Genomic DNA, 24,998 nt, shown 5'->3' on the forward strand with positions numbered 1-24,998 from the left:
ACACAGTTCTATAAGTACATGATCTGGATTCAAATCATATCCTATGTGACTTTGGGAAATTTACTTAACATCTGCGTGCTTCATTTTCCTCACCTCGAAAATGGGCATAATAATAGTACCTAGTACATAGAGTTGTTCTGAAGATTAAAGGAGATTATAAATGTAAAGCAAAGCAGAACAGAGCAGAGTGTTACACATAATAAGTGATAATACAAGCCAGTTATTTTTAATATTGCTATTCTTGTTAATTAAAAACTTACCTGATCACCTGGTTTTCCACCTTCCCCAGGAGGCCCTGGAGGACCAGGAAGCCCCTAAAACAAAAGTAAGAAAATGAAATTGTGACTCTGGAAGTTTAATAAGCCACCAGTGTTAACAGTTCACCTTTTATAATGGATGGAGCTCTCTGGTTGTATTTTCAAACAAAAGATACTGTTCAAACAAAAGTTAAGCAAAGCAAAATGAGAAACCTGTATCTTCCAACAATACAAGGCAGCTAGTCAGTTCATTGGTTTAGATATTTGTTTGCACACCACTTAGCAAAAAAGAGGTAAAATTATAACAATAGGTTCTTTATATTTGTGGGGATTTTAACAGCTCTGAGAACAATATTTTAGGCTGCTAGAATAAATACTGAAAGTCAGTCCTGAAAGTTTTTTCCCAAATTATAATTATCCATGCTATTAACTAATCTACCATACTAAAAATTTAGATAAATCATGAAAATTTGATCAACAAAAAATTTGGACACTGTGACAATAAAATTAGATAAGTTTTAATATAGCTAAGTAAACTTTATTGAGATATCAAGAACATTACATGATTTTTTAATTTGTTATTAAATTTGGGTTTTGATCAGTTTTTCAGGGGACGTCTGTTCCTTCTCTTTGAACACAAATGTTGTATTCTGTATCCTATTTACTAAAAGAGGGATGACTTCTTTGAAAATTGTAGAATTTCACATCACTCAACCATATCATTTTATTAAAAAGCACTTTAGTTAGGGGAAGAATAAATGGACAGCTGAGTTAGTGCATACCTGAAAGCCAGTGGGGCCTGGAGGGCCCTGTTCTCCTCTCTCCCCAGCTAGACCCTAAGTTATAAAGGAAAGAAAATCATGAATATGAAGAGCCAGATCCTTCTGCCTGCTTCCTGTTTGTGTGAACCACCACAAATATTTCTCTTTTGTATTTCTTCTAATCACAAGTTTTTCATCTTTTCCAGGTAATAAACTAGTCCTAAAAACCATCTAATGGTATTGTCTGAAGTCCCTGTGGGTGAGAAAAAAATCTTCTAAAGCCAGTGAAGAAACTGATAATATGTGTTTATTTTTAAAAATGGGGAAGAAACTGACAATATTGGACATGGACAAATTCATTACTTTTGCATATCTAATCTAAAAGGGTAATGTTTCCATTGCAGCTTGTTTCTCAGTGTCATAAAAATTATTAATCAAGCCTTCAAAACTAACTAGAGTATCTAAAGAAAACAAAGCTAACATTTTAGAAAGATATTTAAATTGGCCTATTCCAAAACAAATAAATATGCAAAAATGTTTCTGATAAACACAATTTTAAAATTCTGAGATGAAAATATACCTCAAGGGATAAATATCAGTCCATCCCCCAAAAAGCTTAAATAAATTTCTATAAGACATTGTTAGGAAAAAAAGGTATAATTCAATATTGATATGTTTTATTTATTTATTTATTTTTTGTCTTTTTGCCTTTTGTAGGGCCATGGCATATGGAGGTTCCCAGGCTAGGGGTCTAATCAGAGCTGTAGCCGCCGGCCTACGCCAGGGCCACAGCAACGCGGGATCCGAGCCGCATCTGCAACCTACACCACAGCTCATGGCAACGCCGGATCGTTAACCCACTGAGCAAGGGCAGGGACCGAACTCGCAACCTCATGGTTCCTAGTCGGTTTCGTTAACCACTGCACCACGACGGGAACTCCTGAATATATTCTTATTAAAAATTACATACCGGCGGACCCACAGGTCCAGAAGGACCGACTTCGCCATCTTTTCCAGGAGCTCCCTAGCATGGCAGAGAGAGAATTTATGCGATGAGGCCATGAGAATTTGGAGAATTTCATATGTAGTTTGTCCTTTAGCAGAAAGTGTATAGTTACCCTCTGCCCAGGAACACCAGCATTTCCTGCTTCTCCGGGTTTTCCAGGGTCGCCCTAAAGAATCAATACAAGCTAATTTAAATTTTAGTCAATTTGCTATAAACATGCTTTTTCCAAGTGAGGATGATGGTGAGATGGCAAACATTATACCCTGTACTCACACTGCTACCTTTGGGGCCTGGAAGACCCATACTCCCAGGCTGCCCTCTGATTCCTATGGAGCCTGGAGGCCCTGGCCGGCCATCCTCCCCTGGAGCACCCTACAAAATTGACAGGAGCAATGTAAGTTTTACATAAGTCTCTAAATTTCATATCATCCAAGCTGAGACTTGTCTTTGCTTACCATAAAAGTTATACACAATACTATGTATCAAATAAATAACCAACAAGGACCTAAGTATAGAACAGGGAACTATATTTGATATTTTATAATAATCTATAAGGGAAAAAAATTTGAAAAAATTAGATATATGCATCTAAAACTGAATCACTTTGCTATACACCTGAAACTAACATAACACTGTAAATCAACTATACTTCAATTAACAATATTTTTTAAAATTTAAAAATAAAGTCATCAAAAAATAGTTATGTGATTTTTAAATTATGCTATACTTTTTAGTGAATCAGAACAGTTGAGTGTTTTAAAAATTGCTGAGATATCTGAGCATTTAGAACAGAGATTCTATTCTTATTCTATACATAAAGTCTATCTTTATGTCTCCTCATACTCTCATATTAAGAGGAGAAAAACAAAATTAAAAAAAAAACCATTAGCCTTAAATAAATATCTCATCTTTTTTTTTATTTTATTTTCCCACTGTACAGCAAGGGGGTCAGGTTATCCTTACATGTATAAATATCTCATCATTTAAGTTGCATATCTTTTGAGAAATATTACTGATAGTGAACTTTTGTTTAAATTACTTACCAAAGGTCCAAGTTTTCCTTCAGGACCTTGAACACCAGGATTTCCTGTCAGACCCTAAAAATTAAAAGCAGTTGTCGGTTTGTTGCTGATGTGCAATTGAAGTAAATTCTAAAGAGTAAAAATGGCACTGCATTTAAAAGATCAAGTTCCACTTTGCAATGTCCACTCTCAGGAGTGGACCTTAGGCTCCTCTAGACAAACTCACAGGACCATCAATGGGCCTCATCCAACCTGTCTTCAGAAGGATACAGGGCAGACGACACAGCATGCCAATGAGGCATCACAGGTGGACTCTCCATTGGGAGGAGTGCTCACAGCACAGCCTCCCCAGCTAGCCTTTGGCCTCCCACAAGGGGAGGCCAGATGTGAGGGAATAAGTCTACATGGTGGCTGTAGGAGCCACCCTAGTTTGAAATCTCACATAACCAATATTTGTAATAGCACCCTGGACATTGTATACCGGTCCCAGCAAGGTGAACCCCCAGGTACAAGTCCTTGCAAGTTCAGGAAATCCAAAGCTATGCCTCCTATCAGGTTTTTATAATTCATTCATAGTCCTCCAAGTCCAATGCAATCTATAATCTGGGCTCATTTTTACTAAAAGCAATGTTCACTGGTCATTCAGCTGGCATTCCAGCTTTATCAGGTATCTAGGAAGAATACTGAAGCAAAGATGAACCCAATGCCTGTTTCTCATTTAGAAGGAGAAAGTATGGTAGGAAACTTACTCATACATTTAATATTGGGTTTAAGACAAAAGAACTTAGGTTGAGTCAGATGTATTTCCCCATGCAACTTTTTGTATAATACTTTTCTCTTTAAGGGGCATTGCTGACAACTTAATATAAGGGTAATTCCATAGTTCAAATGAATGTTCAAGTGACATTTTGTTAAAATGAAATTTATCAGGAAAGATGTCTGCCAAAAGTCAAATACATTTTTGTCAGGAAGAAAAATTATAAAAATTGACAAACAGGATTTTTTTTCATATTATGTGGCAAAACTAATGATACATACTCCTTTGGAAAAAAAGAGACTAAAAGTTACTGTGCTTTCTATACATGATAAAAATAACAAACCATTGATTATTAAAAATAATGAATCAAGTCGAACCCATAAAAACAAGTATTCCAAGTCATAAAAGCATGCTATTAAAAAACAAAAGAACAAACAAAAAACAACCCTTCAATGAATTCTCAGAAGCATTTCTCCAGGGTTGATGTAGCAAATACTGTGTTCTTACCCGAGCACCTGGAAGCCCAGGTTCGCCTGGACGTCCTGGATCCCCCTGACCTCCTTTAGGTCCTGAAGAACCTACAGGACCTCTCTCTCCTTGAGCCCCCTATTTCAAAGCAAAAGAGAACATGACAGAAAAAAGAGAACAGGGAAACGAAAGCAAGCATATACAAAATTCTTGTTCTACAAATCAAACCCCTAGTATAACATAAAAGAGTTTGTCAAAGGAGTTACAAAAACATTAAACATTTTTGTAAACTTGTCACTTCACATTTTGTTCTCATTTGGATTCCTTGTAGAATAGTGATTCTTCATCATTAACTACTTAAAGTTGTGTCTAGAACCTCGCTCCAATAATTTAGAGTTAGAAAAGAAAACCCAGAATTTTGAGAGTTTAAATTACTACACTCTTGAAGGTAAGTCTAGTAAAGGAAAAAAAAAAACATATATTGGCTAAAGGAAAGGTCTATGGCCTGTTCTTCTCAGGACTGTCCCTGGAAAGTTTGAAAACAAACTCCAATATACCTCCAACTATTGTCCTTCCCCGCCAAGTCATTATAATGAACAAATTTCACAAGAAGGACTTGTTAGGCATGACATCTGTGTCCGACTATTTTTTAGATCTGGACCCACGTGGGCCAATGCTAGATCACCACGGTGGACAATGGCATCTTTTTCAGCACCAGCCACATAAGTGTCATCAACGTTGATGGGATAACCTCACCTTCGGTCCAGGTAAACCATCAGAGCCTGGAAAACCACGATTGCCAGGAGCACCCTACAAATGACCAAAATGAAGTTCTTAATTGTTGCAGATGTTTTTGTAATATATAATGAGTGGGTAATTTTTATTTTTAATACTATAATATTTTAGGAGCTGTGATCAAGCCAGTACAATATATATGTATGTATATATATATGTATGTATATATATATGTCTTATATATGTATAGAAAAGATAACCTGACTATACAAAAATTTTTAATTTTGAAAAATATATAAGGACTGAGCCAAAATTATCCAAACCGAAAAAAAATTCTAACTCATTGTAAAATTAAACCTAGCAAAAAACTGATGCGCAGATATGAGAGGCAAAGGAATGGCACCATCAACCACAATCAAAATGTTGGTGATTGCATCTATTAGTGTGGTCTTCGATGTGAAGCCCTCTGCCTTCTCTGAGGTTCTATATAAAAGGAAGGTGATGTTGTTATCCTCCCTTTCAGACCTGCTTCATTACACTCCAGTCATAGACCTTTTCTGATCTTGAAAATCACCAAGCCCTTTCTGGCCTCCTGGTTGTGTGTTTGCTGTTCCTTCTGCCAAAACTGCTCTTTCACTCAAGTTTCCTTGATAGGTCATCCTCATCTTCAATTAGATGCCATCTTCTCAAAGAATCTTATTTCCTAATCACTCGATCTAATGTCACACCACTGTTAAATATTCATAGTTACTCTTTATCACATAACCCTGCTATTCCCTACGTGTACATGGCACTTATGCAAATGTGAAATTATATTTTTATTTACCTGCTGACTTGCTTTTTGCTTACCTCTCCACTAAACTATTGTTTATAGCTCCCCCATGAAGGCTGAGACCACAGTGTTCTTGCTCAATGATATATCCCAAGTACCATATATCACATTGGCATGGTGTAGTTGTTCAATCAATCTTAGTTGAATGAATGAATCAACCATGATTAGTTGGCTCCTTTAATTCACAGATAGTCATATTGAATTGTGCAGTACACCTGCTAGAATTTCTCTTAACTGCTCTAGTTTTCTTAACTATCCCAAAAGTTACTCATGTAATTTGCCTACAACTATAAGAATTTATTTTATTACTCCAATTTTACCCTTTCTCCCATCAGGCCTGGAGGACCGACTGTTCCTGGATCACCACGAGGACCTCTTTTGCCTTCTTCACCAGGTGGGCCTATTGGTCCCTGAATACCATGTGGCCCCTATTAAAAAGAGAAGGACAGTTACCAGAAAGAGTCATTCACCAGGTGAGTTATAGTCAAAAGATTCATTTAAGGAAGTCAATCACAAATTTTAAACTATATTAAACTATTTTCATCCAAAGGTATTATAATTCTCCTTGTCATGACTTTAAATACTTGAGTACTTGGACCTTACACTTCTGGATAATGTTCATATTCTTATCATTTAAAAGAAATAAAACCTTACTGGTTCCCCTTTTGGGCCAGCTTCTCCTTTGAAACCTGGAACTCCTGGATCACCCTAAAACAAAAACATCAGTAGTTGTCAGAATTAGGATATTGGCCAGTCCAGCCTACTTTAATTATTACAATGAATGGGCCTTGAACACTATATGCAGCCAAGTTTGTACTGAAACAGCAGTATAATATTTCTTTTTAACTTTTTCAAGTCTTCTAAATTGCATGTGAAATTTTATAAAATTCAGTATATTTACTATTTGGCCATAAAAAAGAACAAAATAATGCCATTTGCAGCAACGTGGATGGAACTAGAGACTCCCATACTAAGTGAAATGTCAGAAAGAGAAAGACAAATACCATATGATATCACTTATCTAGAATCTAATATACTGCACAAAAGAACCTTTCCACAGAAAGGCAATTTGCTTATTTTAGAGTTGTCTTCAAGAGATTTGTTTTTAATCATGCATACTAGGATAATAAGAATTATTAAGTTATTATCCCAATTTGATAAGAAAATTACAACTAACAATTACAATTGCAATAGGTAAATCAATTTAAGTATATTCTAGGAAATAAATTTGTTCACCCAGAATCAGAACAATTTTATATTTATATTCTATTTGTTGAGATTTGACAACTTCAAATAGGGTATTTTATCTTTGGAGTTGTCTAGGGTTTGGAGTATGTGTGTCTTTATAATACCAATTATACTTGAGTTTGTGGGAACCAGATTGCTAAATTGAGAACATGATAAAATCAAATGTTAAATATCAGCAACACTCATGTTTTAATAAATCTTTCACCAGCATTATGTATCAGTATAACTAAATCACTTGGAACAGAATCCAAAATATTTGTTTTAAGTAGTACTAGGAAAAAAGTTTTAATTTTTATATATCAAGCTAAAAAATCCAGAAGCACAACTTCTCAATGTATTTATTTCTTAAGGAGTAACCATAATATTTTTATCAATAAATAATATTTCTGCAAAATATGGAAACTCGTCCAATCTGAATATGTTGGAATCACTCCTCATGAATAAATCTCAAGAAATAGCTGTTGAACCCATTTTTAGCCAAACTGTCATTACAAATCCCCATGAAACCTCTGTATTTCCCTATACTGGTTTGCAAAATATTTCCATAACATTCAACTATTCATAAAACTCTATGAGGTGGATCATGAACTTATGACCTTATCATTTTAAATAAAATAATACTAAAATTTAATACAATGCAATAATTTTCCATTTTGAATTTAAACATCTAAACTGTATATTAACATTTGGCTTCCACTTTGCAAAAATTCCTTTCTTCCTTTGCCTCATTCAGGTAAGTCACATTATCTTTGTTTCACTGTACCTAACTGCTATTTCTCTTGGCGATCTTAGTTGTGTTATACTAACGGATGATAAATGTTTTAGAGGACATTACCGGTTGGCCTCGAATTCCTGGAGGTCCAGTACTACCCTGTGGTCCTGGAGATCCAGGGGGGCCTGCTAAGCCAGGAGGACCAGAAGTACCCGGAGAACCCTATCAGAATACAAGAGTTACATGATGAGCAGAGACCTAGGCAGAAGTCCACAGTCACTGTCCAAAGGATTGTGTCCATTTGAACTTTGGGTGGCATAAGTGACAGTTAGTTACTCACCGTTGGGCCTTTAGCACCAGGTGTACCATCAGTTCCCACTGCACCCTAAAAGATACATGAAACGTTTATGAGATATTAAGCCATATCTAGGGTGGTATTCGGATGTCACCCATCTTTCAAAAGGAGGCAAAAAATTTATGAAAAAAGAAAAAGAAATCAACTACCATTATGTCATAGAAATCACTTGTATGACTAATTCCTTTTTCCGTGAAATAGACAAACTTTGCAGAGTTGACAAGGGAAATGTGGTTTTTTTTCATGAATTCTACACACTCATTCAGCATTCAAAGAGACTGTATTAAAATAGACTGCCTTTGTTCTAATGTTATATAACATATCCAGCTTTCAGTGATAGTTTATAAATACACTAGGAACTTACAGGAAGACCTTGAGAGCCAACGGGACCTGGTGGCCCAGTTTCACCTCTTTGCCCCTGAGGACCTTCAGGGCCTCGTGCCCCAGTGGGACCTGCTTCTCCCTAAAGGGGTACAAGGGAAATGTTAATTTAAGAAAAACATAAGTGCGGTGTGGTTAAAAGCTGATTGCTTATTTGGAGTCTTACTTTATACACCCAAACACTCAAAGAAGTCAAGAGCACAAAGAGATTTACAAGGGGTGTGTGCCGAGCCTAGCTTAAGAGTGGACTTGCCTTCCTATACCTCTGGGTCTAATGATGCCCCCAGCATGTAGAGCAGAGCCAAGTGGTCAAGGTCACCTTGTAGCTACCTTTGTTTCAACCTAAGATAGGGGTCCAGATAGTAAATAAAAATTCAATATGCCTGGTTAAGTTTCAATTCACATAACTAACAAATGATTTCAGCTTACATTTGCCCCATGAAATATTTGACACACATTTATACAAAAAAAATTTATTTATCTGAAATTCAGACTTAACTGGGTTTCTGTCTTTTATCCAACACATTAGGTACCTAATTTATATCTAAACCTAGAGGGACCTGGACCTTGAATTTTAGGACTAAAATTCTAAGCCTAAGGGGGTCATTAGTACCACTAAAACACACAAATCCCTATTGAATCCCTATTACCTTTCACTGAAATACTAAGAACCAGATGGGAAAGCTTGTTCTTATCCAAAGAGCCAGAGACTTTGAAAGAACATTATAGATGTAGTAGAATTTTGGCTCCAAAACAAGGACCTGGGTTGGTGGTCTTTATGCTGGGGTGGGGGGCTGGTAGGACAGGGAAATGATTTCTGAAACAGTTTTGCAAGGTGTTTGACTTTATTAAACAGTTTTCAATAGCGAACAGCCAGTACCAAGAAAACCCAGAAGGAAAGGGAAATATACAGAGTGAGCTACTGTATAAACTGTGGTTGCTGGTGAAGTCTTCCCTAGATATTACAGCAAGAAACCTCTTCCTGCTAAGTCTTAGTCCTGGACATTGTGAATATTCTTTCTCTAATTCTCTAGCCAGTGCTCCATTTGAGGGTGGAGTCACAAAGAGAGGGAAGGGGTTTTGCATATGTGACTGAGGTACTTAGGGAAGTTGGGCCCTCCAAGGTAAGAGTCAGCAGCAGAAGAATTAGGACTTCAGGGAGCAGATCAGATACAGAGGGGAAACAAAGAAGGGTCCACTGAGTTCAGTGAGTTCTCAGTTAAAGGAGGGACTGGTTAGTGAACTGATTTAGGGCACCAATTTAAAGCAGCCACATCCCTGTGGCACAGAATTTAAAGTCAGCATTAGAGAGAGCCTGAAGAATAATTTGATTTGATGACTCTCACATTTCAAAGAGTATGTGAAATGTCAACTGCAGACTTTCGTTTGTTTTGAAGTTCAAATCCAACTTGAGCTCTTACTACTCACGAGAAGCATGAACCTATACTGAGGGCATCCTCTGCCTCAGGTACTATGCTAAGGGTCTGCACATTATCTCACTTTATCTTCAACAAAATTCCAGGAGAAAACTAGATTTACAGAAATGAGGTGACAGGCCATGGTCATTTCCATACAGCAAAACCTTGTGAGTAGATACTTTCTTTCTTCAAAACGAAGAAAATTCTTGCCAAAGAAAAACGGCGTGAGAAGAATCAAATGCATTGTGTTATTCAAAATTTGAAAGTAGTGTTTTGAATTTACTCACTAATTTAGCTAATATAATCTTAATGACCTCCTACTGTAACCCTTGAATTTATCATGCAAAGTATTGAGAGAAAGAACAAATTATGACTCATGACAAATGTAAATCATCCCAGCAGAATATTTTAATCCATTCCCATGTGCAGAGCCAAACAGCCTCCCTCCCCATTCCTTTAATGATTGTGTAAACTGAGGGGGGAGAAGGGAGGGAGACGTGAAGGCCAATACTGTGAGAGAACAGCCCTTTGAGAACCTCTAATTTACTTTAACCTTTTACTGTTTAGAACATTCTGGTATTTATTACTGTCAGGCACTGTATCCAAGAACAGAGTTCCAACTCAGATTAAACAGTTATTCCTCACAGCTGTTACAATTGTCTGGCATTAGAGCTCTAAGGCAACAGATGCCTTGATATTACAATTGTATGATTATAAGTAAATATCTTTTAACTACTTATTATATAATAATACCATTTTCCCCCTACCATAATGGACATTAAGAATACTCTAGGCTCTTTCCTTCAATAGGAGCAACTACCACACACTTCAGTGAATGAAATGACAGTTTTACTTAGGGATTCATGTAATTCAATCATGTCACCAAGAGCTAAAAATACAAACGTCTTACCTTCATTCCAGGATTTCCTGGAAAACCAGGGGAGCCAGGTATCCCAAGAGGACCCTATTAAAGAAACCAGAAAAGTGATAAGACAGTATGTAATTCAGTTGCCTTTTATACGTTGACAACATTCTGCATTTTGACACATAATTTAGGAGTAATCCGCTTCGTACTTTAAAATCAAAAAGATAATATAATAAATTTCATTGTAATAATCTTCTAACATTGATATGAAACAGTGCTCAAAGACATGTCCAGTAGTACTAAACATAATAGGATTGCCTAGTTGTAGCATATAAGAGTCTGCTAGTCACAAATACAAACTGAAACAATTGCTTAAGAAATTACTTTCTTTGTGTTAACTGAGTAATAAAGGTAGTTTTTCAGAAAGTTATGCATTATACCACAATCTAGGACTTCACTTTATAAAAATTATGCTTAAGAATCATCTGGGTATTTTAGAGTAATTTTTTTCAAGCTAGTAAAAAGAGAATATGTGTCACTATACTACATTTGGGAAGGAATGAATAAAGTTTAAACCATTGATTTAAAAGCTGGATTTAAGGGAAATGAAGTGTAAGAGGAATTTCACTCGAGGTTACTTCTGATTCTTCACTGAATCGTATTTTAATTCCATCAGTTCTGCATTAAGAAAACTCCCTTTAAACTATACTTCATTTTCTCTCCTATAGTTCTTTTTTTCCTTTTTATGAGTAAGAAGGGAGAAAATATCTTAAGCTGAAATAATTTCAAATCTGACTACCCTCCGTATTTCCCTGAGCTCATCGTGTTTTTCACCTATCCATCCTCTGGACCAGGCTATAATTTTCCTCTTTTTATACACTCATCTTTCAAGACTTGGTTTGAAAGTTTGCTCCTCTTTAAGTCTTACCTTACATCTTTGTCTCACTCTGGTGTAGGCGAAGGTAGGTTCTGATATTTCAGATTCCTTTCTCTACTATAGCAGTTAGCAGTGGCATTTTTTGCTACAATATTAATAGCTATATCTCTCTCTTCCTTGACATGGTAGTTTTGAAAGCAAAGTACTGTGTGTTTACCATGTTTAGGACACAGTAGGTTCTTTGTAAATGTAAATGAATGTACAAATGGAAGAATGAAGGAATATGACAATAATACACTCACCATTGGCCCAGGTTTTCCAGGCATACCATGTGCACCTCGTTGTCCCTAATTAGGAGAAGAGATACGATTGTATTTTCTACAGGACTTGCTCATGATTCATTTACTTTATAAAAATTTCCATGTTTAAAATTGCAGAATAAATATTAAAGTTAACTGACAACCACCTTAAATAGGTTAACAGCAATAAAAATACATATTTACACAACACAGGTAAGGTAGCAATAAATATAAGTATCCTTATAGCCATAAAAAAGAAAAATCAAGATTGGAAATATAAAACTGATTAAGATGGTTCTTTTTACTTGGATGTATCACCTTCTATCAAATGAGCTCAAAGACAATAAATTTTGAACTTCTTGGTCTTCTTCATAGCCAGAATAACTCAAAGGAAGAATGTGCCTTGTAAAACGAAAAAAACTACAGCACACATGTACACACATGCACATACAAAGGAAATTAAGTAATAGTGATTGCTGTGGGTGTCACCCAGATCCCTCTTGAGAACCAAAGTAATCATTCCACCACTGCTGGAAGTGTTCAGAGCTGACGGCTCACAGTTGAGATCCTCCCCACAAACTGCCCTCAGCTGAAAGAAGTTAGCTATCCCAAGGTTATGCTCCTTCCATGGTCAATGCAGTTGTACAAAGGAATAGCCCCTATTTAAGACAAGTCTGAAGAGCCATCCTAGCCCCATAGTTCCCATGGAACTGAAGATTCATGGAGACTGAGGTATCTGTTACAGCTATAACACAGTTTAATTTCTTCCTGTGACAAGTCTGGCTTATTTTATTAATATTTTCATAAGTACAGTTTCTGAGCACTCCCCAATAAATTTCCTACACCTAAGTCTTTACTTTGATGCCATTTCCCAGGGAAAATGATCCATGCACCACTGGTGCCAGAGGTGGTACAAGAAAGCAGCCTCTAAAATGGAAATTTTAAGCTGGATTCCTCACTGGCCAGCTGGAGATGGTGTATGGATTCCTCTTGGCATGCTGTAGTGATGCAATAGTAAATATTGACTCCAATGTTGAACTGAGAGCACAAGTATAAGGTAATGGGATATGGGTGCAATAGCTCAGGCATTTGAGAAGGTTTAGGGGATGTAACAATTATAAAGTTAATGGAATTGCATGGATCTTGTTTGAGTGAATCCACTGGAGAATGATATTGTAAGGCTGATGGTAACTAAACATTAAGATAAGCCCCCTTGGCAGCATTTAAAAATATGGTTATCTTCTACAACCAAAGGGAAGAAAAAGCTGAAGATCAAGTCCAGGACTCAATGACAAAGGTTTAAGAGCTCTTGAGAAATTCGAATTCTAAAACATGGAAAGTCTGCTATGGCATGGTCAGGGCCCTTGATTGGAAGGAGTAGGACCCTGAAATTTTGCATCGGGATATCTTAAGAATTTTAACATCTCAGATACCCTGAAGCCTCTGAGCCTACAGAAGTGGTCCTTTAAGAGCTTATACTTCCCTCTTGCTTAAAGATGATAGAGAAGCTTCTACTTTACTGGACAACACATGCTACCATCACCACCACCTGCCTTCTCCCCCAGCCATCAGACCAACAAATAACATCAAGTCACAAAATAACTAAGTTGAAGAAATGCTATTTCTGATAAAAGAGGGAAGAGACTGTACATCAAAAAAAAAAAAAAAAAAAAGCTACAAGTCCTATACATCACGTAAAGGCAGGATCCAAGAAAGAATGTATGGGTATAGGTCCTGAAGGACAGGGATGTAAAGCTGGAAGACTTTAATGATTTGGAAGCACTCCCCCATGATACATATTTAATACCCTGATAACAGGTGGGAGATAGTGTTAACATGGGTAACGGTTCTTGGAAACCTGGAAAGAGCAATGGCTACACAAATTAAGATAGAAATGGCAGAACTGCCTGGGCAAATGGCGGAGGAAAGCACAGAAAAGTGAACACAGTAGATTGCATATACTACATATGGATGGATAAGGTGAGAGCTGACTATATTCTACAATATTCTCTCCATTTCCAGAGGACACTCTGCTTACAGTGATAAGAAAGGGCCTCACTTCTCCTGAACCAAGGCCCTGACTTTGGTACCATTGAGAGGCTCTAAGGTGATTGTCTTCTGTGGGCTAACGGTAGGGGATGCTGTAAACCCGGGATCCCTAATTCTAATGGGAGGATAGGATATCAAAATAATAGAGGCCAGGTAGCAGTCTTTAACTGTCAGAAAAGTGGATGCAATGTAATGAATTGCAAGTGTAGCCTGACCTTCAGAGAACCATGAAGAGAATTAATAGGATACACCCCCACCTAGGTTCAAGGTTCATGAGCAGACAGACTAGCTCTCAATCTATACAATTAAAATAAATCAAAAGAATATGATCAGGAGACTAATATTTAAAAGGGTTTATTCATAGCACTTACATTTTAGAATTGTGATGAAACAAGAAATAAAGATGTTTAGAAGAATGCTTGCCAAATAAGTGCTCGGGAAATGTTACCTATTATTATAATGTTACTACATTCAAATGATTCTCCATGGACTATATTCCATGCTGCTAAATGTTTTCATTATTTTCTTATTTTTTGTGTTAAAATAAGTAGTCAACAAATGTACTGTGATTATGTAGGATGCTAACATTAACAGAAGGTAGGTGAAGGGTACCTGGGAACTCTTATTCTATCTTTTCAACTTTTCTGTAAATTATTATTAACTTTTCTAAATTATTTCAAAATAAAAAGTAAAGAAATTAAAAGTTTAAAAGTAGGCAACTTGTATTGTTATGCTCATTTAAAAGGCATATTCTGTAAAGCATTTGAGAGAGCTGAAATACACATACTTACAGGAGCACCCTGTGGCCCAAGTCTCCCTCTCTCTCCTGGCATCCCTCTTGGACCCTATAAACAGATGAGAGAGAGGAAACATCCCTTGAAACATCTTATTTGAATTCTATGATAATTTGATTACACTGCTCAATATAATTGAGACTCAATATAATTGGCCTAAATAGATTTCACTTAACCTAACTTTAGTGGCCCAAATCTACAATAATCCTGATTTGACCACTGGCTATAGAAAAATAATAAGAGCATTCAACAGTTAAGGAAAACAATGCAATGCAGGAAGCCTCTTCTATTTGAAGAGGGCAATTCTTAGTGTGCTTGCCTTTCGGGGGTAATTTAGATTATTTCACTAGCTAACATATTTTTCCATATATATTTTTTTCTCATTTAAACATTCTCTTAATGTAATTTAAAAAGCAAAGAAATAACAAAGAATTAAAATGATACATACCATAGGACCCATAGCACCCATTGGACCAGTAGGGCCAGCTTCACCCTGAAGAAAAAATGAGGTCATATTACAATATGAGAAGCCTGCAATTGATAATTCACATCATTTTGCCCTATGTGTATGTTAGCTTAAAGGCTTATGTTCAAAGGAGCAGGCATACTTTCAACGAAGGATGTCGAAATTCTATTGTATCACCTCTTCTCAAAATGCAATGGAAACTTAGTTTCTACAAAAATGTCTAAAATAAATTTAGAGATTTAAACAAGATTGATAAAACTATCAAACCTAGCTACACTAATTAACATTTTAAAACTAATTATTTGTTTATGTCTGATAATACTTTAGGTCAAGTAAAATTTTACAAAGCTAAAGCTGACTATAACATTCCTTTAAGATCTCTATAGGAAGCTTAGAAATAATAAATTTAAAGTCAAATACTTTTCCACATGAATCTCATAGTACTTTCCACTAAAAAGTCCTCTGCACTTCCTAGATGTTCTCTCTCTTTCTCTCTCCAGAAACATAAATAAATTTTGGGAAGAAACACTGGCCAAAAGGCCCTAGAATTAAAAGCATACTAAATAAAGCAGCTAATGAACCATCTAAATCCCTCAAATATTTTTAAAGAAGAAAAAAAACCAGTGAATGTGGCTTAGAAGGTAGATTCTTAGTGCCACCTTCATATAGAGACAATACCCATCCTACACAGGTAGAAACCAGTGTTGTGGTAGCTGTTCTTTGTGGCAGAGTTAGGTCATGTCATGTGTCCTGCTAAACCTATTCCACTTATCTAGAAAAAATTAAATTTATCTACTTAACCATTCATTTTTTATATTCCTCTTTCCTCCAAAATTATTTTGGTGGTCCCAAAAAAATTTTAGACTTGAGGCAGAACCAAATGCTGGTTGGTGAGGCTGTATTGAGATATCATACAATTACCTTGGAACCAGTTGCTCCAACTTCACCTTTAGGGCCCTCAAGACCTTTGTGTCCCTGAAAAGAAAAATGTAAATTTGTATTTTACTGCTTTTTCAATCCTCAGATGTGTAAAAGAAGAACCAAAACTAAGCTCACAGAAAGTGACTTACAAAAACGGACCTCAAATTTAAAGTAGTTACTCAAAATGTTTTCAAATTCTCAACCTTTTAAGAAAGTCTATTTAAAGAAAATTTCCCTCTTTAAAGAAAGTTTCCCTCTTTAGATAATATTTTCAATTTTTAATGTTCTCTCCTTTCAAATATTTATGACTTCATAGAAATTTAATTTATAGCTACAAATATAAAACATATGGTGGCCTTAGGGAAAACAAATAGTTACAGAGTTTATATAGTTATATGACATAGTGCTATATGTCATATATCACCAGGAGTGATATTCAAAATATTTAATAACTAGCACAGCAGCAAGCATTCTAATCATAAGCTCAATCACTTAAAACATAGGCCAGCCAATGTACACTGATTGAACATCAACCATGTTTTCAGATAGATAGATAGATAGGTATGTAATTTTTACATATGTATGCAACATAATAATTACATTGATTATCTTGAGTTATCAAAAGAGAAGCAGTCTATGGCTTCCCATGTCTGAGTTGCCTAGGCCCCTCCTGTGATCTAATGCATGGGATCTAGTACCATGTCACTTATTCTACTATGTGGTAATTGCCTATTTTTAAAACTATATCTCATAGCCTGAAGCTGAAAGTCATGGACATTTCTCATTTATCACTGTTTTCTCTTTTATAACACAGTATTCAATATACAGTAAGAATTCAAAATATATTTGTTTATAGAAACAAATGAAATTCAAAGGAAATGGAAAAAAGCATTGTGATTTTTGGTAACCACAGATGACTACTGCAAGCACAGCCAGTTAGGAACAACTGACAAATGGAACTGTAAAGATTTTGAAAGTCATGCTCCCCAGACCCTATTCCATAAGCCACAGCATCTGAAAGGATTACAAAGGATTGAACTTACTCGGTGACCCTTCAGGCCTGGAAGACCAGGAGCCCCAGGAAATCCTCGAGCTCCCTGTGGGGGTTGGGAGGAATAGATAAGGCATTTCAGTCATTCATAAGATTGTATAATACACTTCAAAAGAAAATCTGGTACATAGTTTTTCACCAACAAACCTAACAAGGAAAAGAAGTATAATTTTATGTCAAAATACATCTAGGTGATTAAAAATTAGCAAGGCAAACCCCCTGTTAGAAGCGGAAACATATCTTACACAGAGACATGGACTAATGCCAGGTATTGATTTGATGACACTTTTAAATTTTCAAATAATTTCACCGTATTATAATTAATAAAGAAAAAATAACAATAAGTCTGAATCAACACATTTAGTGTCTGAATTATGTAGGTCAAGGTATAGGAAAAAAATCAGGAGAACTTAAGGAAAACTTGGCTTTCCCTCCTTTATATTGTGTTTTATTTGTGGTAGAAGAATAAATGCATTTGTAGCAAACCAATTTGCTTTATTTTCCTGAATTTCTAAATATTCATAGCAGAATATACTTAGAAAGAGGATGTTAAAATGTGATTGGAATATTTTTAAAGTAAAATATTTAAGAAATGTTTTTAAAACTATAGGAGTTCCCTGGCAGCTCAGTGGATTAAGGATCCAGCATTGCCAGTGATGTGGCCTGGGTCACTGCAGTAGTGCAGGTTCAATTCCTGGCCCTGGAAGTTTTGCCCCCCCAAAAAAATTAACTGAGAAAATGAAATATCCAATAGAAAAGAAAGTCAGGAACCACGAAGAGAATGGGTTGGTTTCTTGACTCAATAAGTTCTCAATTTCTGTTAATTCTCTGCATCCTTCACCTAAACATATCAAATTTAAAAATGATAGAAATCAAACACTAAATCAAATCCAAATGACAACTATTTTTAAATGATGATTGAAAATTTTTCCTCATAACTTCTTAAAATATTTAAGGACAACAGTGACTTAGTTATTCACTTATTCTTGTTGCCTATGTTAATTAGGTTTTGAATTGAATGCTATTACTACTGCCACCATAGACTGAGCTCCTTGATAGCACAGACTGATACTATCAATTATTATCAATTAGTATTATTAATCTGCATATACCTGGCTTTTAGACTTATGCCTTATTAGTGGGCATTCAATGAATAAGCATTAAATAGACAACTGAATAAAAAAATGGTTTTTCATCATCTTCACTCTTTTAAGAAAATTTTTTAATTACAGTTGATCTGCAGTGTTCTGTTAATTTCTGCCATACAGCGAAGTTATACATACATATGTGTGTGAATATATATGTATATATACACACACATGTATATACATTCTTCTTCTCATATTATCTTCTATTGAGTTCTATCACGAGTGATTGGATATAGCTCCCTGTGCCATACAGCAGGACCTCATTGCTTATCCATTCTAAATGTAACAGTTTGCATCTACTAACCCCAAACGCCCAGTCCATCCTACTCACAGCACTTTTCCTTTTCTTTCTTTCTTCCTTTCTTCCTTTCTTTCTTTCTTTCTTTCTTTCTTTCTTTCTTTCTTTCTTTCTTTCTTTCTTTCTTTCTTTTCTCTCTCTCTTTCTTTCTTTTCTTTCTTTCTCTCTCTCTCTCTCTTTCTTTCTTTTTCTTTCTCTCTCTCTCTCTCTTTCTTTCTCTTTCTTTCTTTCCTTCTTTCTTTTTTTTAGGACTGCACCTGTGGCATATAGAAGTTCCAAGGCTAGGAGGCTAGGGGTCGAATGAGAGCTGCAGCTGCCAGCCTATAGCACAGCCACAGCTATGACGGCTCTGAGCTGCATCTGCAATCTATGCCACAGCTTGCCTCTATTTACTGTTAATTAAAGAATGAATGAATAATTCAATAAATGAACTCTGTATGATAAAAGAAAAGCAATGATTCCTCTGCAACCTCTTGCAGGGAAAATGTTTCTGTAGTGTTTTGCAGGGGGTTATCACAGTAAGGGCACATAAAACCATGTCTCTGAGCAAATAAAGCTTCACTGATTCTTCTGTTTACACAGCCCTACTTAGGAATTCTTTCATTTCAAAAACTCCCTTTAAGTTTTTCCGCTGGATCGCTTCCTTTTACTGAGATTTGTCTCCCCTCCATCCCCAGCAGAAACTTAGTACACATCCATCTACGCCTATAGGGGAATTACTATGCTGTGTTATTTCAAATAATTAGTTAACTTCTGAGTTTTTGTGGTCTGCAAGGGAATTCTCATGTGATTATATATCTCTACTATAACAAGAAAATAAACCAGATGTACTAGTGCTCATAACATTTTTTTCATTCTGCTGACCCAAGACTGTCATCACACCCAAATCACGCGTTGTTGCACTGCACTTGCAGAGTGCATCTGTAACATGCTGGCAGGGCGCATTTCCTCCCCATGGAGGGCCCCACACTGTGAGTATGTGCAAAAGTGCAGCAGGGTGGGAGGTTCAAGCAAGGATTGGTTGACATGGACATCTGTGCTAATGACTAAACCACATGTCTTTGTCTGCACTGACTTTTCAGGCTGATGAGAAAGGAAAGGAAAGAGAGAGAGCAGGGAGCTGGGGAACTGGTTTTGTGTTTGAAACTAAATAATCCTTAGAGTCCCATAAAGGATCAGCATTTATTTGTTTAAAAAAAAATTTAAGCATGGAATCTCATCAATTTTCAGAAAGTAAATGGAGAATAATTCAGTATTGTTGGATGTGTTAAGTGGTAGAAACATTAGGCTATTATACAAAATACAATAAGTAGAAGGCCAAATCAGTTTAGGGGATGTTGGACAAGGAGAAAGTTTGAGAGCAGGAATTTTAGAATATTTTTGCTTGCTTATCATTTTGTAAGTTTCCTTTATTGCCTGTGTAGCACACCCCCGGGGAGAGTCTGTCAAAGTAATATGAGTGAAGTAAGAAAGGTGGGTTCAGACTGTGGCCAAGTGGCCCAAGTCTTGAATTCTGGTGGAGCTGTTTGCTAGGGACCTCTCCTTCTAGTGAGCCAAGGAGGAAGAAAACAGCTGTAATAGGAGAGTTGGTGATCAGTGCACCTTGTAACAAGATCTTAGGACCCAGAACATCAATCCAGACTTTTAGTCAACAATAGGGTTTGGGGAGCAACCAAAGAGGCATCCTGTCCACAAGCTATTGTTCTAGCATATATGTGTATGTGTGTGTGTGTGTGTGTACATAACAAATCAATAAACTCTTGAAAGCTGTGATTTTAGACATGTGAAAAATACAAAATAAAAAAAAATCTAAAAATGTTTCCAAAAGATAAATGGAATGGAGATGTTATGAAATGTAAGTCAGTCAGGTTGGTGACTTACCTGAAAATTTGATACTCATTTTGGCTCTAGGAGGGTCATTCATATGGCGCCAATGCAAAGCAGGGAATTGGAATTAGCTCTCACTCTGGCAAAAATGCCTATTCACAATGGCATTTTGTGAATGTTCCTTTCACAGAACAGAATGTGTCTTGGTGAGAGTGTCTAATGCATATGCAGACAATAAATTGTGAGTTCATTTAAAATATTCTTTATTTTTTGAAGTTTGTCTTTATATTGTTGTACTGATCAGAATAAACTTACCGGAGATCCTGCAAATCCCACTTCACCAGGATTTCCATTTCTACCCGGCTCACCCTTTATGGAAAAAAAGGAAAATGGGGGAAGCAAAGAGGGATTAAAATGGTCTCTTCTGAAACTATATGACAAATTAACTGCAGATCAAAAGGCTTCTTTAGAAAGCTCATGCCCAATGCTGTAAGCAGTGTAAAAACACTGCATTCTATTCTTTGTGGCAATCCATTACAGCAAATCAGTCTGTGGAGGTTTAATTCATTTATCAGAAGAATTAATATAAACTACACTTGTCTGACCCAGCTTACCATTTTATGAACATCAAAATTACACACACGCACGCTCTGAAATTCTCTCTCAACATGTGGCACTGAATTAAACAGTGCTTCTTAAAATAACATCTGCCATTTTTCTTGTGATTAAAAATATTAAAAACTGCCAAAGATATTTTCTTTATGGCCAAATTCATTGTAATCCCCTTAAATAAGTCTCATAACATACAAAGAGAAAATATTTTCTTGGTTTAATATCACACAGAAATTGATGGTCTACCCATGATTTGATCCTCAACTTTTGTACAACTAAGAAAAGCATCATGGGAGTTCCCGTCATGGCTCAGTGGTTAACAAATCTGACTAGGAACCACGAGGTTGTGGTTCGATCCTTGGCCTCACTCAGTGGGTTAAGGATGCAGCGTTGCCATGAGCTGTGGTGTAGGTTGCAGATGTGGCTCGGACCTGGCGTTGCTGTGGCTGCGGTGTAGACCAGTGACTACAGCTCCGATTCAACCCCTAGCCTGGAAACTTCCATATGCCATGGGTGCGGCCCTAGAAAAGGCAAAAATAAAAAAATAAAATAAATAATAATAATTAATTAAATTAAGTTAAATTTTTAAAAAAGCATCAAGCAAAGCAGATCTGTTGTCATACCCTGTTGTTTGATCACATATTCTCAATGTTAAATCTGGAGCTGAGTCTTAACTTTAAAAATTTGATTGAAGAAATGACTTTTTGAGGACTAGAGAGAAATATTGACACTATTCTTCTAACACATTTTAAAAATCCATCTACTGAGGACCTGATAATGTTTTGGGATTGGAGCAATGTATATTTCCTTGAGATCACATCAAAGTCTACCTCCAAAGGTTGTCCCAATTCTAGTATCTCACGGAGAAACTGTAATGAAAACCCTGAAGAAAACAGACAAAGATATAGTACCTAATGATAAAATACCAACAAAATTAAGATGGTATTAAATCCATCTTAAGATGGAGCACTTTTAAATTTTTTGACTCCACTCTGAGCTTTCCAGCTTTGATGGACTTTAATGACAGTTAAAAGTGGGGGAAGTAAAATGGGAAACAATGAACAATATCCATGTTAATGCTGTAGCTCCTTCTTAGCCTCTTTCAAAATTTCAAAGCAAAATGAAGAAAGGCAGCTTACATCTTCACCAGGTTTTCCAGGGGGGCCCTCTGGTCCACGTGCACCAATTGGACCCTAATAAAAAAAAATGAAACAGAACAAAAAGAAGAAATTTACCTACATTTACCCATACATATCAATAATATAATCCAAACTGTTGTTGAGACAAATGAAAAATATCAGAGAAAATAACATTATTAATATTCCAAATTTTATGTTCTATCCCTCAAATTATGTACTCAACAGAAAAACTGTTTTAATTTCACAAATGAAAATAGCTCTGCACTTTCTGCTGAGCACATTTACAGCCTCTGAATTTAAACACTCTGCCATAAGAAACAGTTAACTTAAGCACAGTCCATAATACAGGGCTCCTAAACTGGACTGTAATTTCTTGCCACAGTAGGAAAAAGCTGGTAAAATAAATAGCTCATGACATCATTATAATGGTGGACCCATATTTAACTGGGTCTACATGCTTACTTGACATTTACCATTGGTCCAGGTTCACCAGGTTCACCAGGAGGTCCCATAGGGCCAGCACCACCCTAAAGTTGAGAGTAAGTTATATATAGATATGTAATATACACACGTAAATATAGATAGATACATATGTACATATACACATACATACAAATTATACAAAAAAGAAAAACACAGTACTAAATTCTACATCCTCTGCGGTATAGCGCAATGCTTCAAAATTCTGGCTCTACCACTCTCCGGCTGTGTGACTTTGGATGAATTCCTTATTTCTCTATACCACATTCCCTAATCTGTGAAATGAGAATGATATGGTACCGCCTTCATTTTGCAGCTATAGCTCTTTAGATAACTAATGCATGTTAAGGACCTAAAACAGTGCTGGCATTCAATAATGGCAGTCGTCATCATCATCATCACCATCTTCTTCCTCATCAGCAACTACACTTTCTACACACAATGGCAGTAAAACTCCACACACAGTAATGAGAACACAGTATCTCTGACTGAGCTAAGAATTCTTTTCTTTCTCTCTTTTGAAAAATCACCCTCTACTGCCTAATTACTACAAAAATGAAAATAGCTCTATATCACTATTTTATTGGTATTTGATAGGCTATGGAAAGAAAGTACCATATTATATTCTTTTTAAATATTCCATAGAGTGGAGTTTCCACTATGGGTCAGTGGTAACAAGATCAATTAGTAACCATGAGGATATGGGTTCGATCCCTGGCCTCGCTCAGTGGGTAGAGGATCCAGCGTTGCTGTGAGTTGTGGTGTAGGTCACAGATGAGGCTTGAATGTAGCATTGTTGTGGCTGTGGTGTAGGCCAGCAGTTGCAGCTCCAATTCGAACCCTAGCCTGGTAACTTCCATATGCCATATGTGGGGCCCTAAAAAGCAATGCATATATAAAATATCACACATGTATATGTGATATCTCGACAATTACTTTTGACATAGAGTGATCATCTTGATAATTACTTCTAGTAATACCACATGGCATTGTCCTTCTATGATCTGATTTAATAGCCCAAGTCTTGACACAAAACTAATTATGAGAATTTCATCATGACATAAGATAATGATCTGTTATTTCAGAAGCAGAGGCACATAAAAATTCTTCATATTTGAGATCAGTCACATAAGAAACCAGATAATAAAACTCTAGCATCATGAAGAATCTTTTAAAAACATACTGCTTATTCTTCTCAGAGAAAATTAATTGAATACAGTGCATGCAAAGTAAGCATTACAATATGCAATTTAAAGTCCAGCCAAAAGCAGTCATTCACAGACACCTTATTTATACATTTTTCTTTCTTGCTACAGTATAAAAGACTTACTTGCTGCCCCTGTAAACCTTGAGGTCCCCTTGGGCCAACAGGACCCTTAAAAAACAAACGAGAAGAAGAATTACGTAGTGTTTATGACAATTAAGTCAAACATTTCAAAAATGTTGAATCAGCTTTAGAATCTGAAAAAGTGAATCTTTGTCAGTGGAAGGCGATGACATTGTCATTCTGTACTCAACTGGAATACAGCTAAATTCAAAAAGACTCAAACTTGGACAACATTTGGGATTATTTTGTACATACCCTCAGTGTCATAAAAAGAAACAAAGAATATGCCTGTACACACCCAATGTCTTTGGGAAAAGAACACTTACATGCTTAAGGGATGGTTCTGTTAAAGCAGAACAGCCAACAAGGAAAAATCTTGGCAAGCATAAAGTCATCATCAAACTGATCTATTTAATTCTTCAGCTTCACAGCAGCTAACTTAAATGAGCAAGTTGAATTGAAGGTTCATGAAACTATCAACAATGATGACTAAGTTATTTTAAATGTAAGTTTAAAATGATCTAGAGCACTGTTTTCTGGGTTCTTACTTTTATAATACCCATTTAGGTATCCACACAGGCTTTCCCCATTTGAACATGACATGATTATATTGAGGTATAACAAAGGGAGGAAAAGGAAAATGCAAGTTTAAAAATTGTTAGTATATGTCTATGTAATTTTTTAAATGTCATACTTTAAAAGGTGAGATCAAAATCTGGTTTGTTCTTATGCTGAAAACTTGAATTTTTGTTTCGGATTGATCAGATTTTTAGCTAGTAAGAAAATAAAACCTTCATTAAAAAAATAAACACATATGTAATCTGAAACTCAAATGATTAAACACTCATACATTTAAGAAAAATATCTCAAGATAATCATTGAATACAACCATA

At 36.0% G+C, this 24,998-nt stretch overlaps 1 protein-coding gene across 1 annotated transcript in view; it reads right to left on the reverse strand.

The window, feature by feature from the left end:
- Positions 1–24,998, reverse strand: part of COL5A2 (collagen type V alpha 2 chain) — a 144,932-nt gene that overhangs the window by 30,223 nt on the left and 89,711 nt on the right. The window contains exons 9-31 of the mRNA XM_047773048.1: positions 24,109–24,153; positions 22,772–22,825; positions 22,299–22,352; positions 20,863–20,916; positions 17,267–17,320; positions 16,224–16,277; positions 15,285–15,329; positions 14,834–14,887; positions 11,997–12,041; positions 10,863–10,916; positions 8,518–8,616; positions 8,139–8,183; positions 7,922–8,020; positions 6,493–6,546; positions 6,159–6,266; positions 5,028–5,081; positions 4,311–4,409; positions 3,068–3,121; positions 2,298–2,396; positions 2,137–2,190; positions 1,989–2,042; positions 1,040–1,093; positions 261–314 (exon numbers count right to left, since the gene is read on the reverse strand). Of these exons, the coding sequence (XP_047629004.1) occupies positions 261–314; positions 1,040–1,093; positions 1,989–2,042; positions 2,137–2,190; positions 2,298–2,396; positions 3,068–3,121; positions 4,311–4,409; positions 5,028–5,081; positions 6,159–6,266; positions 6,493–6,546; positions 7,922–8,020; positions 8,139–8,183; positions 8,518–8,616; positions 10,863–10,916; positions 11,997–12,041; positions 14,834–14,887; positions 15,285–15,329; positions 16,224–16,277; positions 17,267–17,320; positions 20,863–20,916; positions 22,299–22,352; positions 22,772–22,825; positions 24,109–24,153 (1,440 nt within the window). The remainder of the gene's footprint in view (positions 1–260; positions 315–1,039; positions 1,094–1,988; positions 2,043–2,136; positions 2,191–2,297; positions 2,397–3,067; positions 3,122–4,310; positions 4,410–5,027; positions 5,082–6,158; positions 6,267–6,492; positions 6,547–7,921; positions 8,021–8,138; positions 8,184–8,517; positions 8,617–10,862; positions 10,917–11,996; positions 12,042–14,833; positions 14,888–15,284; positions 15,330–16,223; positions 16,278–17,266; positions 17,321–20,862; positions 20,917–22,298; positions 22,353–22,771; positions 22,826–24,108; positions 24,154–24,998) is intronic.

This window comes from Phacochoerus africanus, chromosome 3 (assembly GCF_016906955.1).
Source record: "Phacochoerus africanus isolate WHEZ1 chromosome 3, ROS_Pafr_v1, whole genome shotgun sequence".
NCBI classification, from domain to species: Eukaryota; Metazoa; Chordata; class Mammalia; order Artiodactyla; family Suidae; genus Phacochoerus; species Phacochoerus africanus.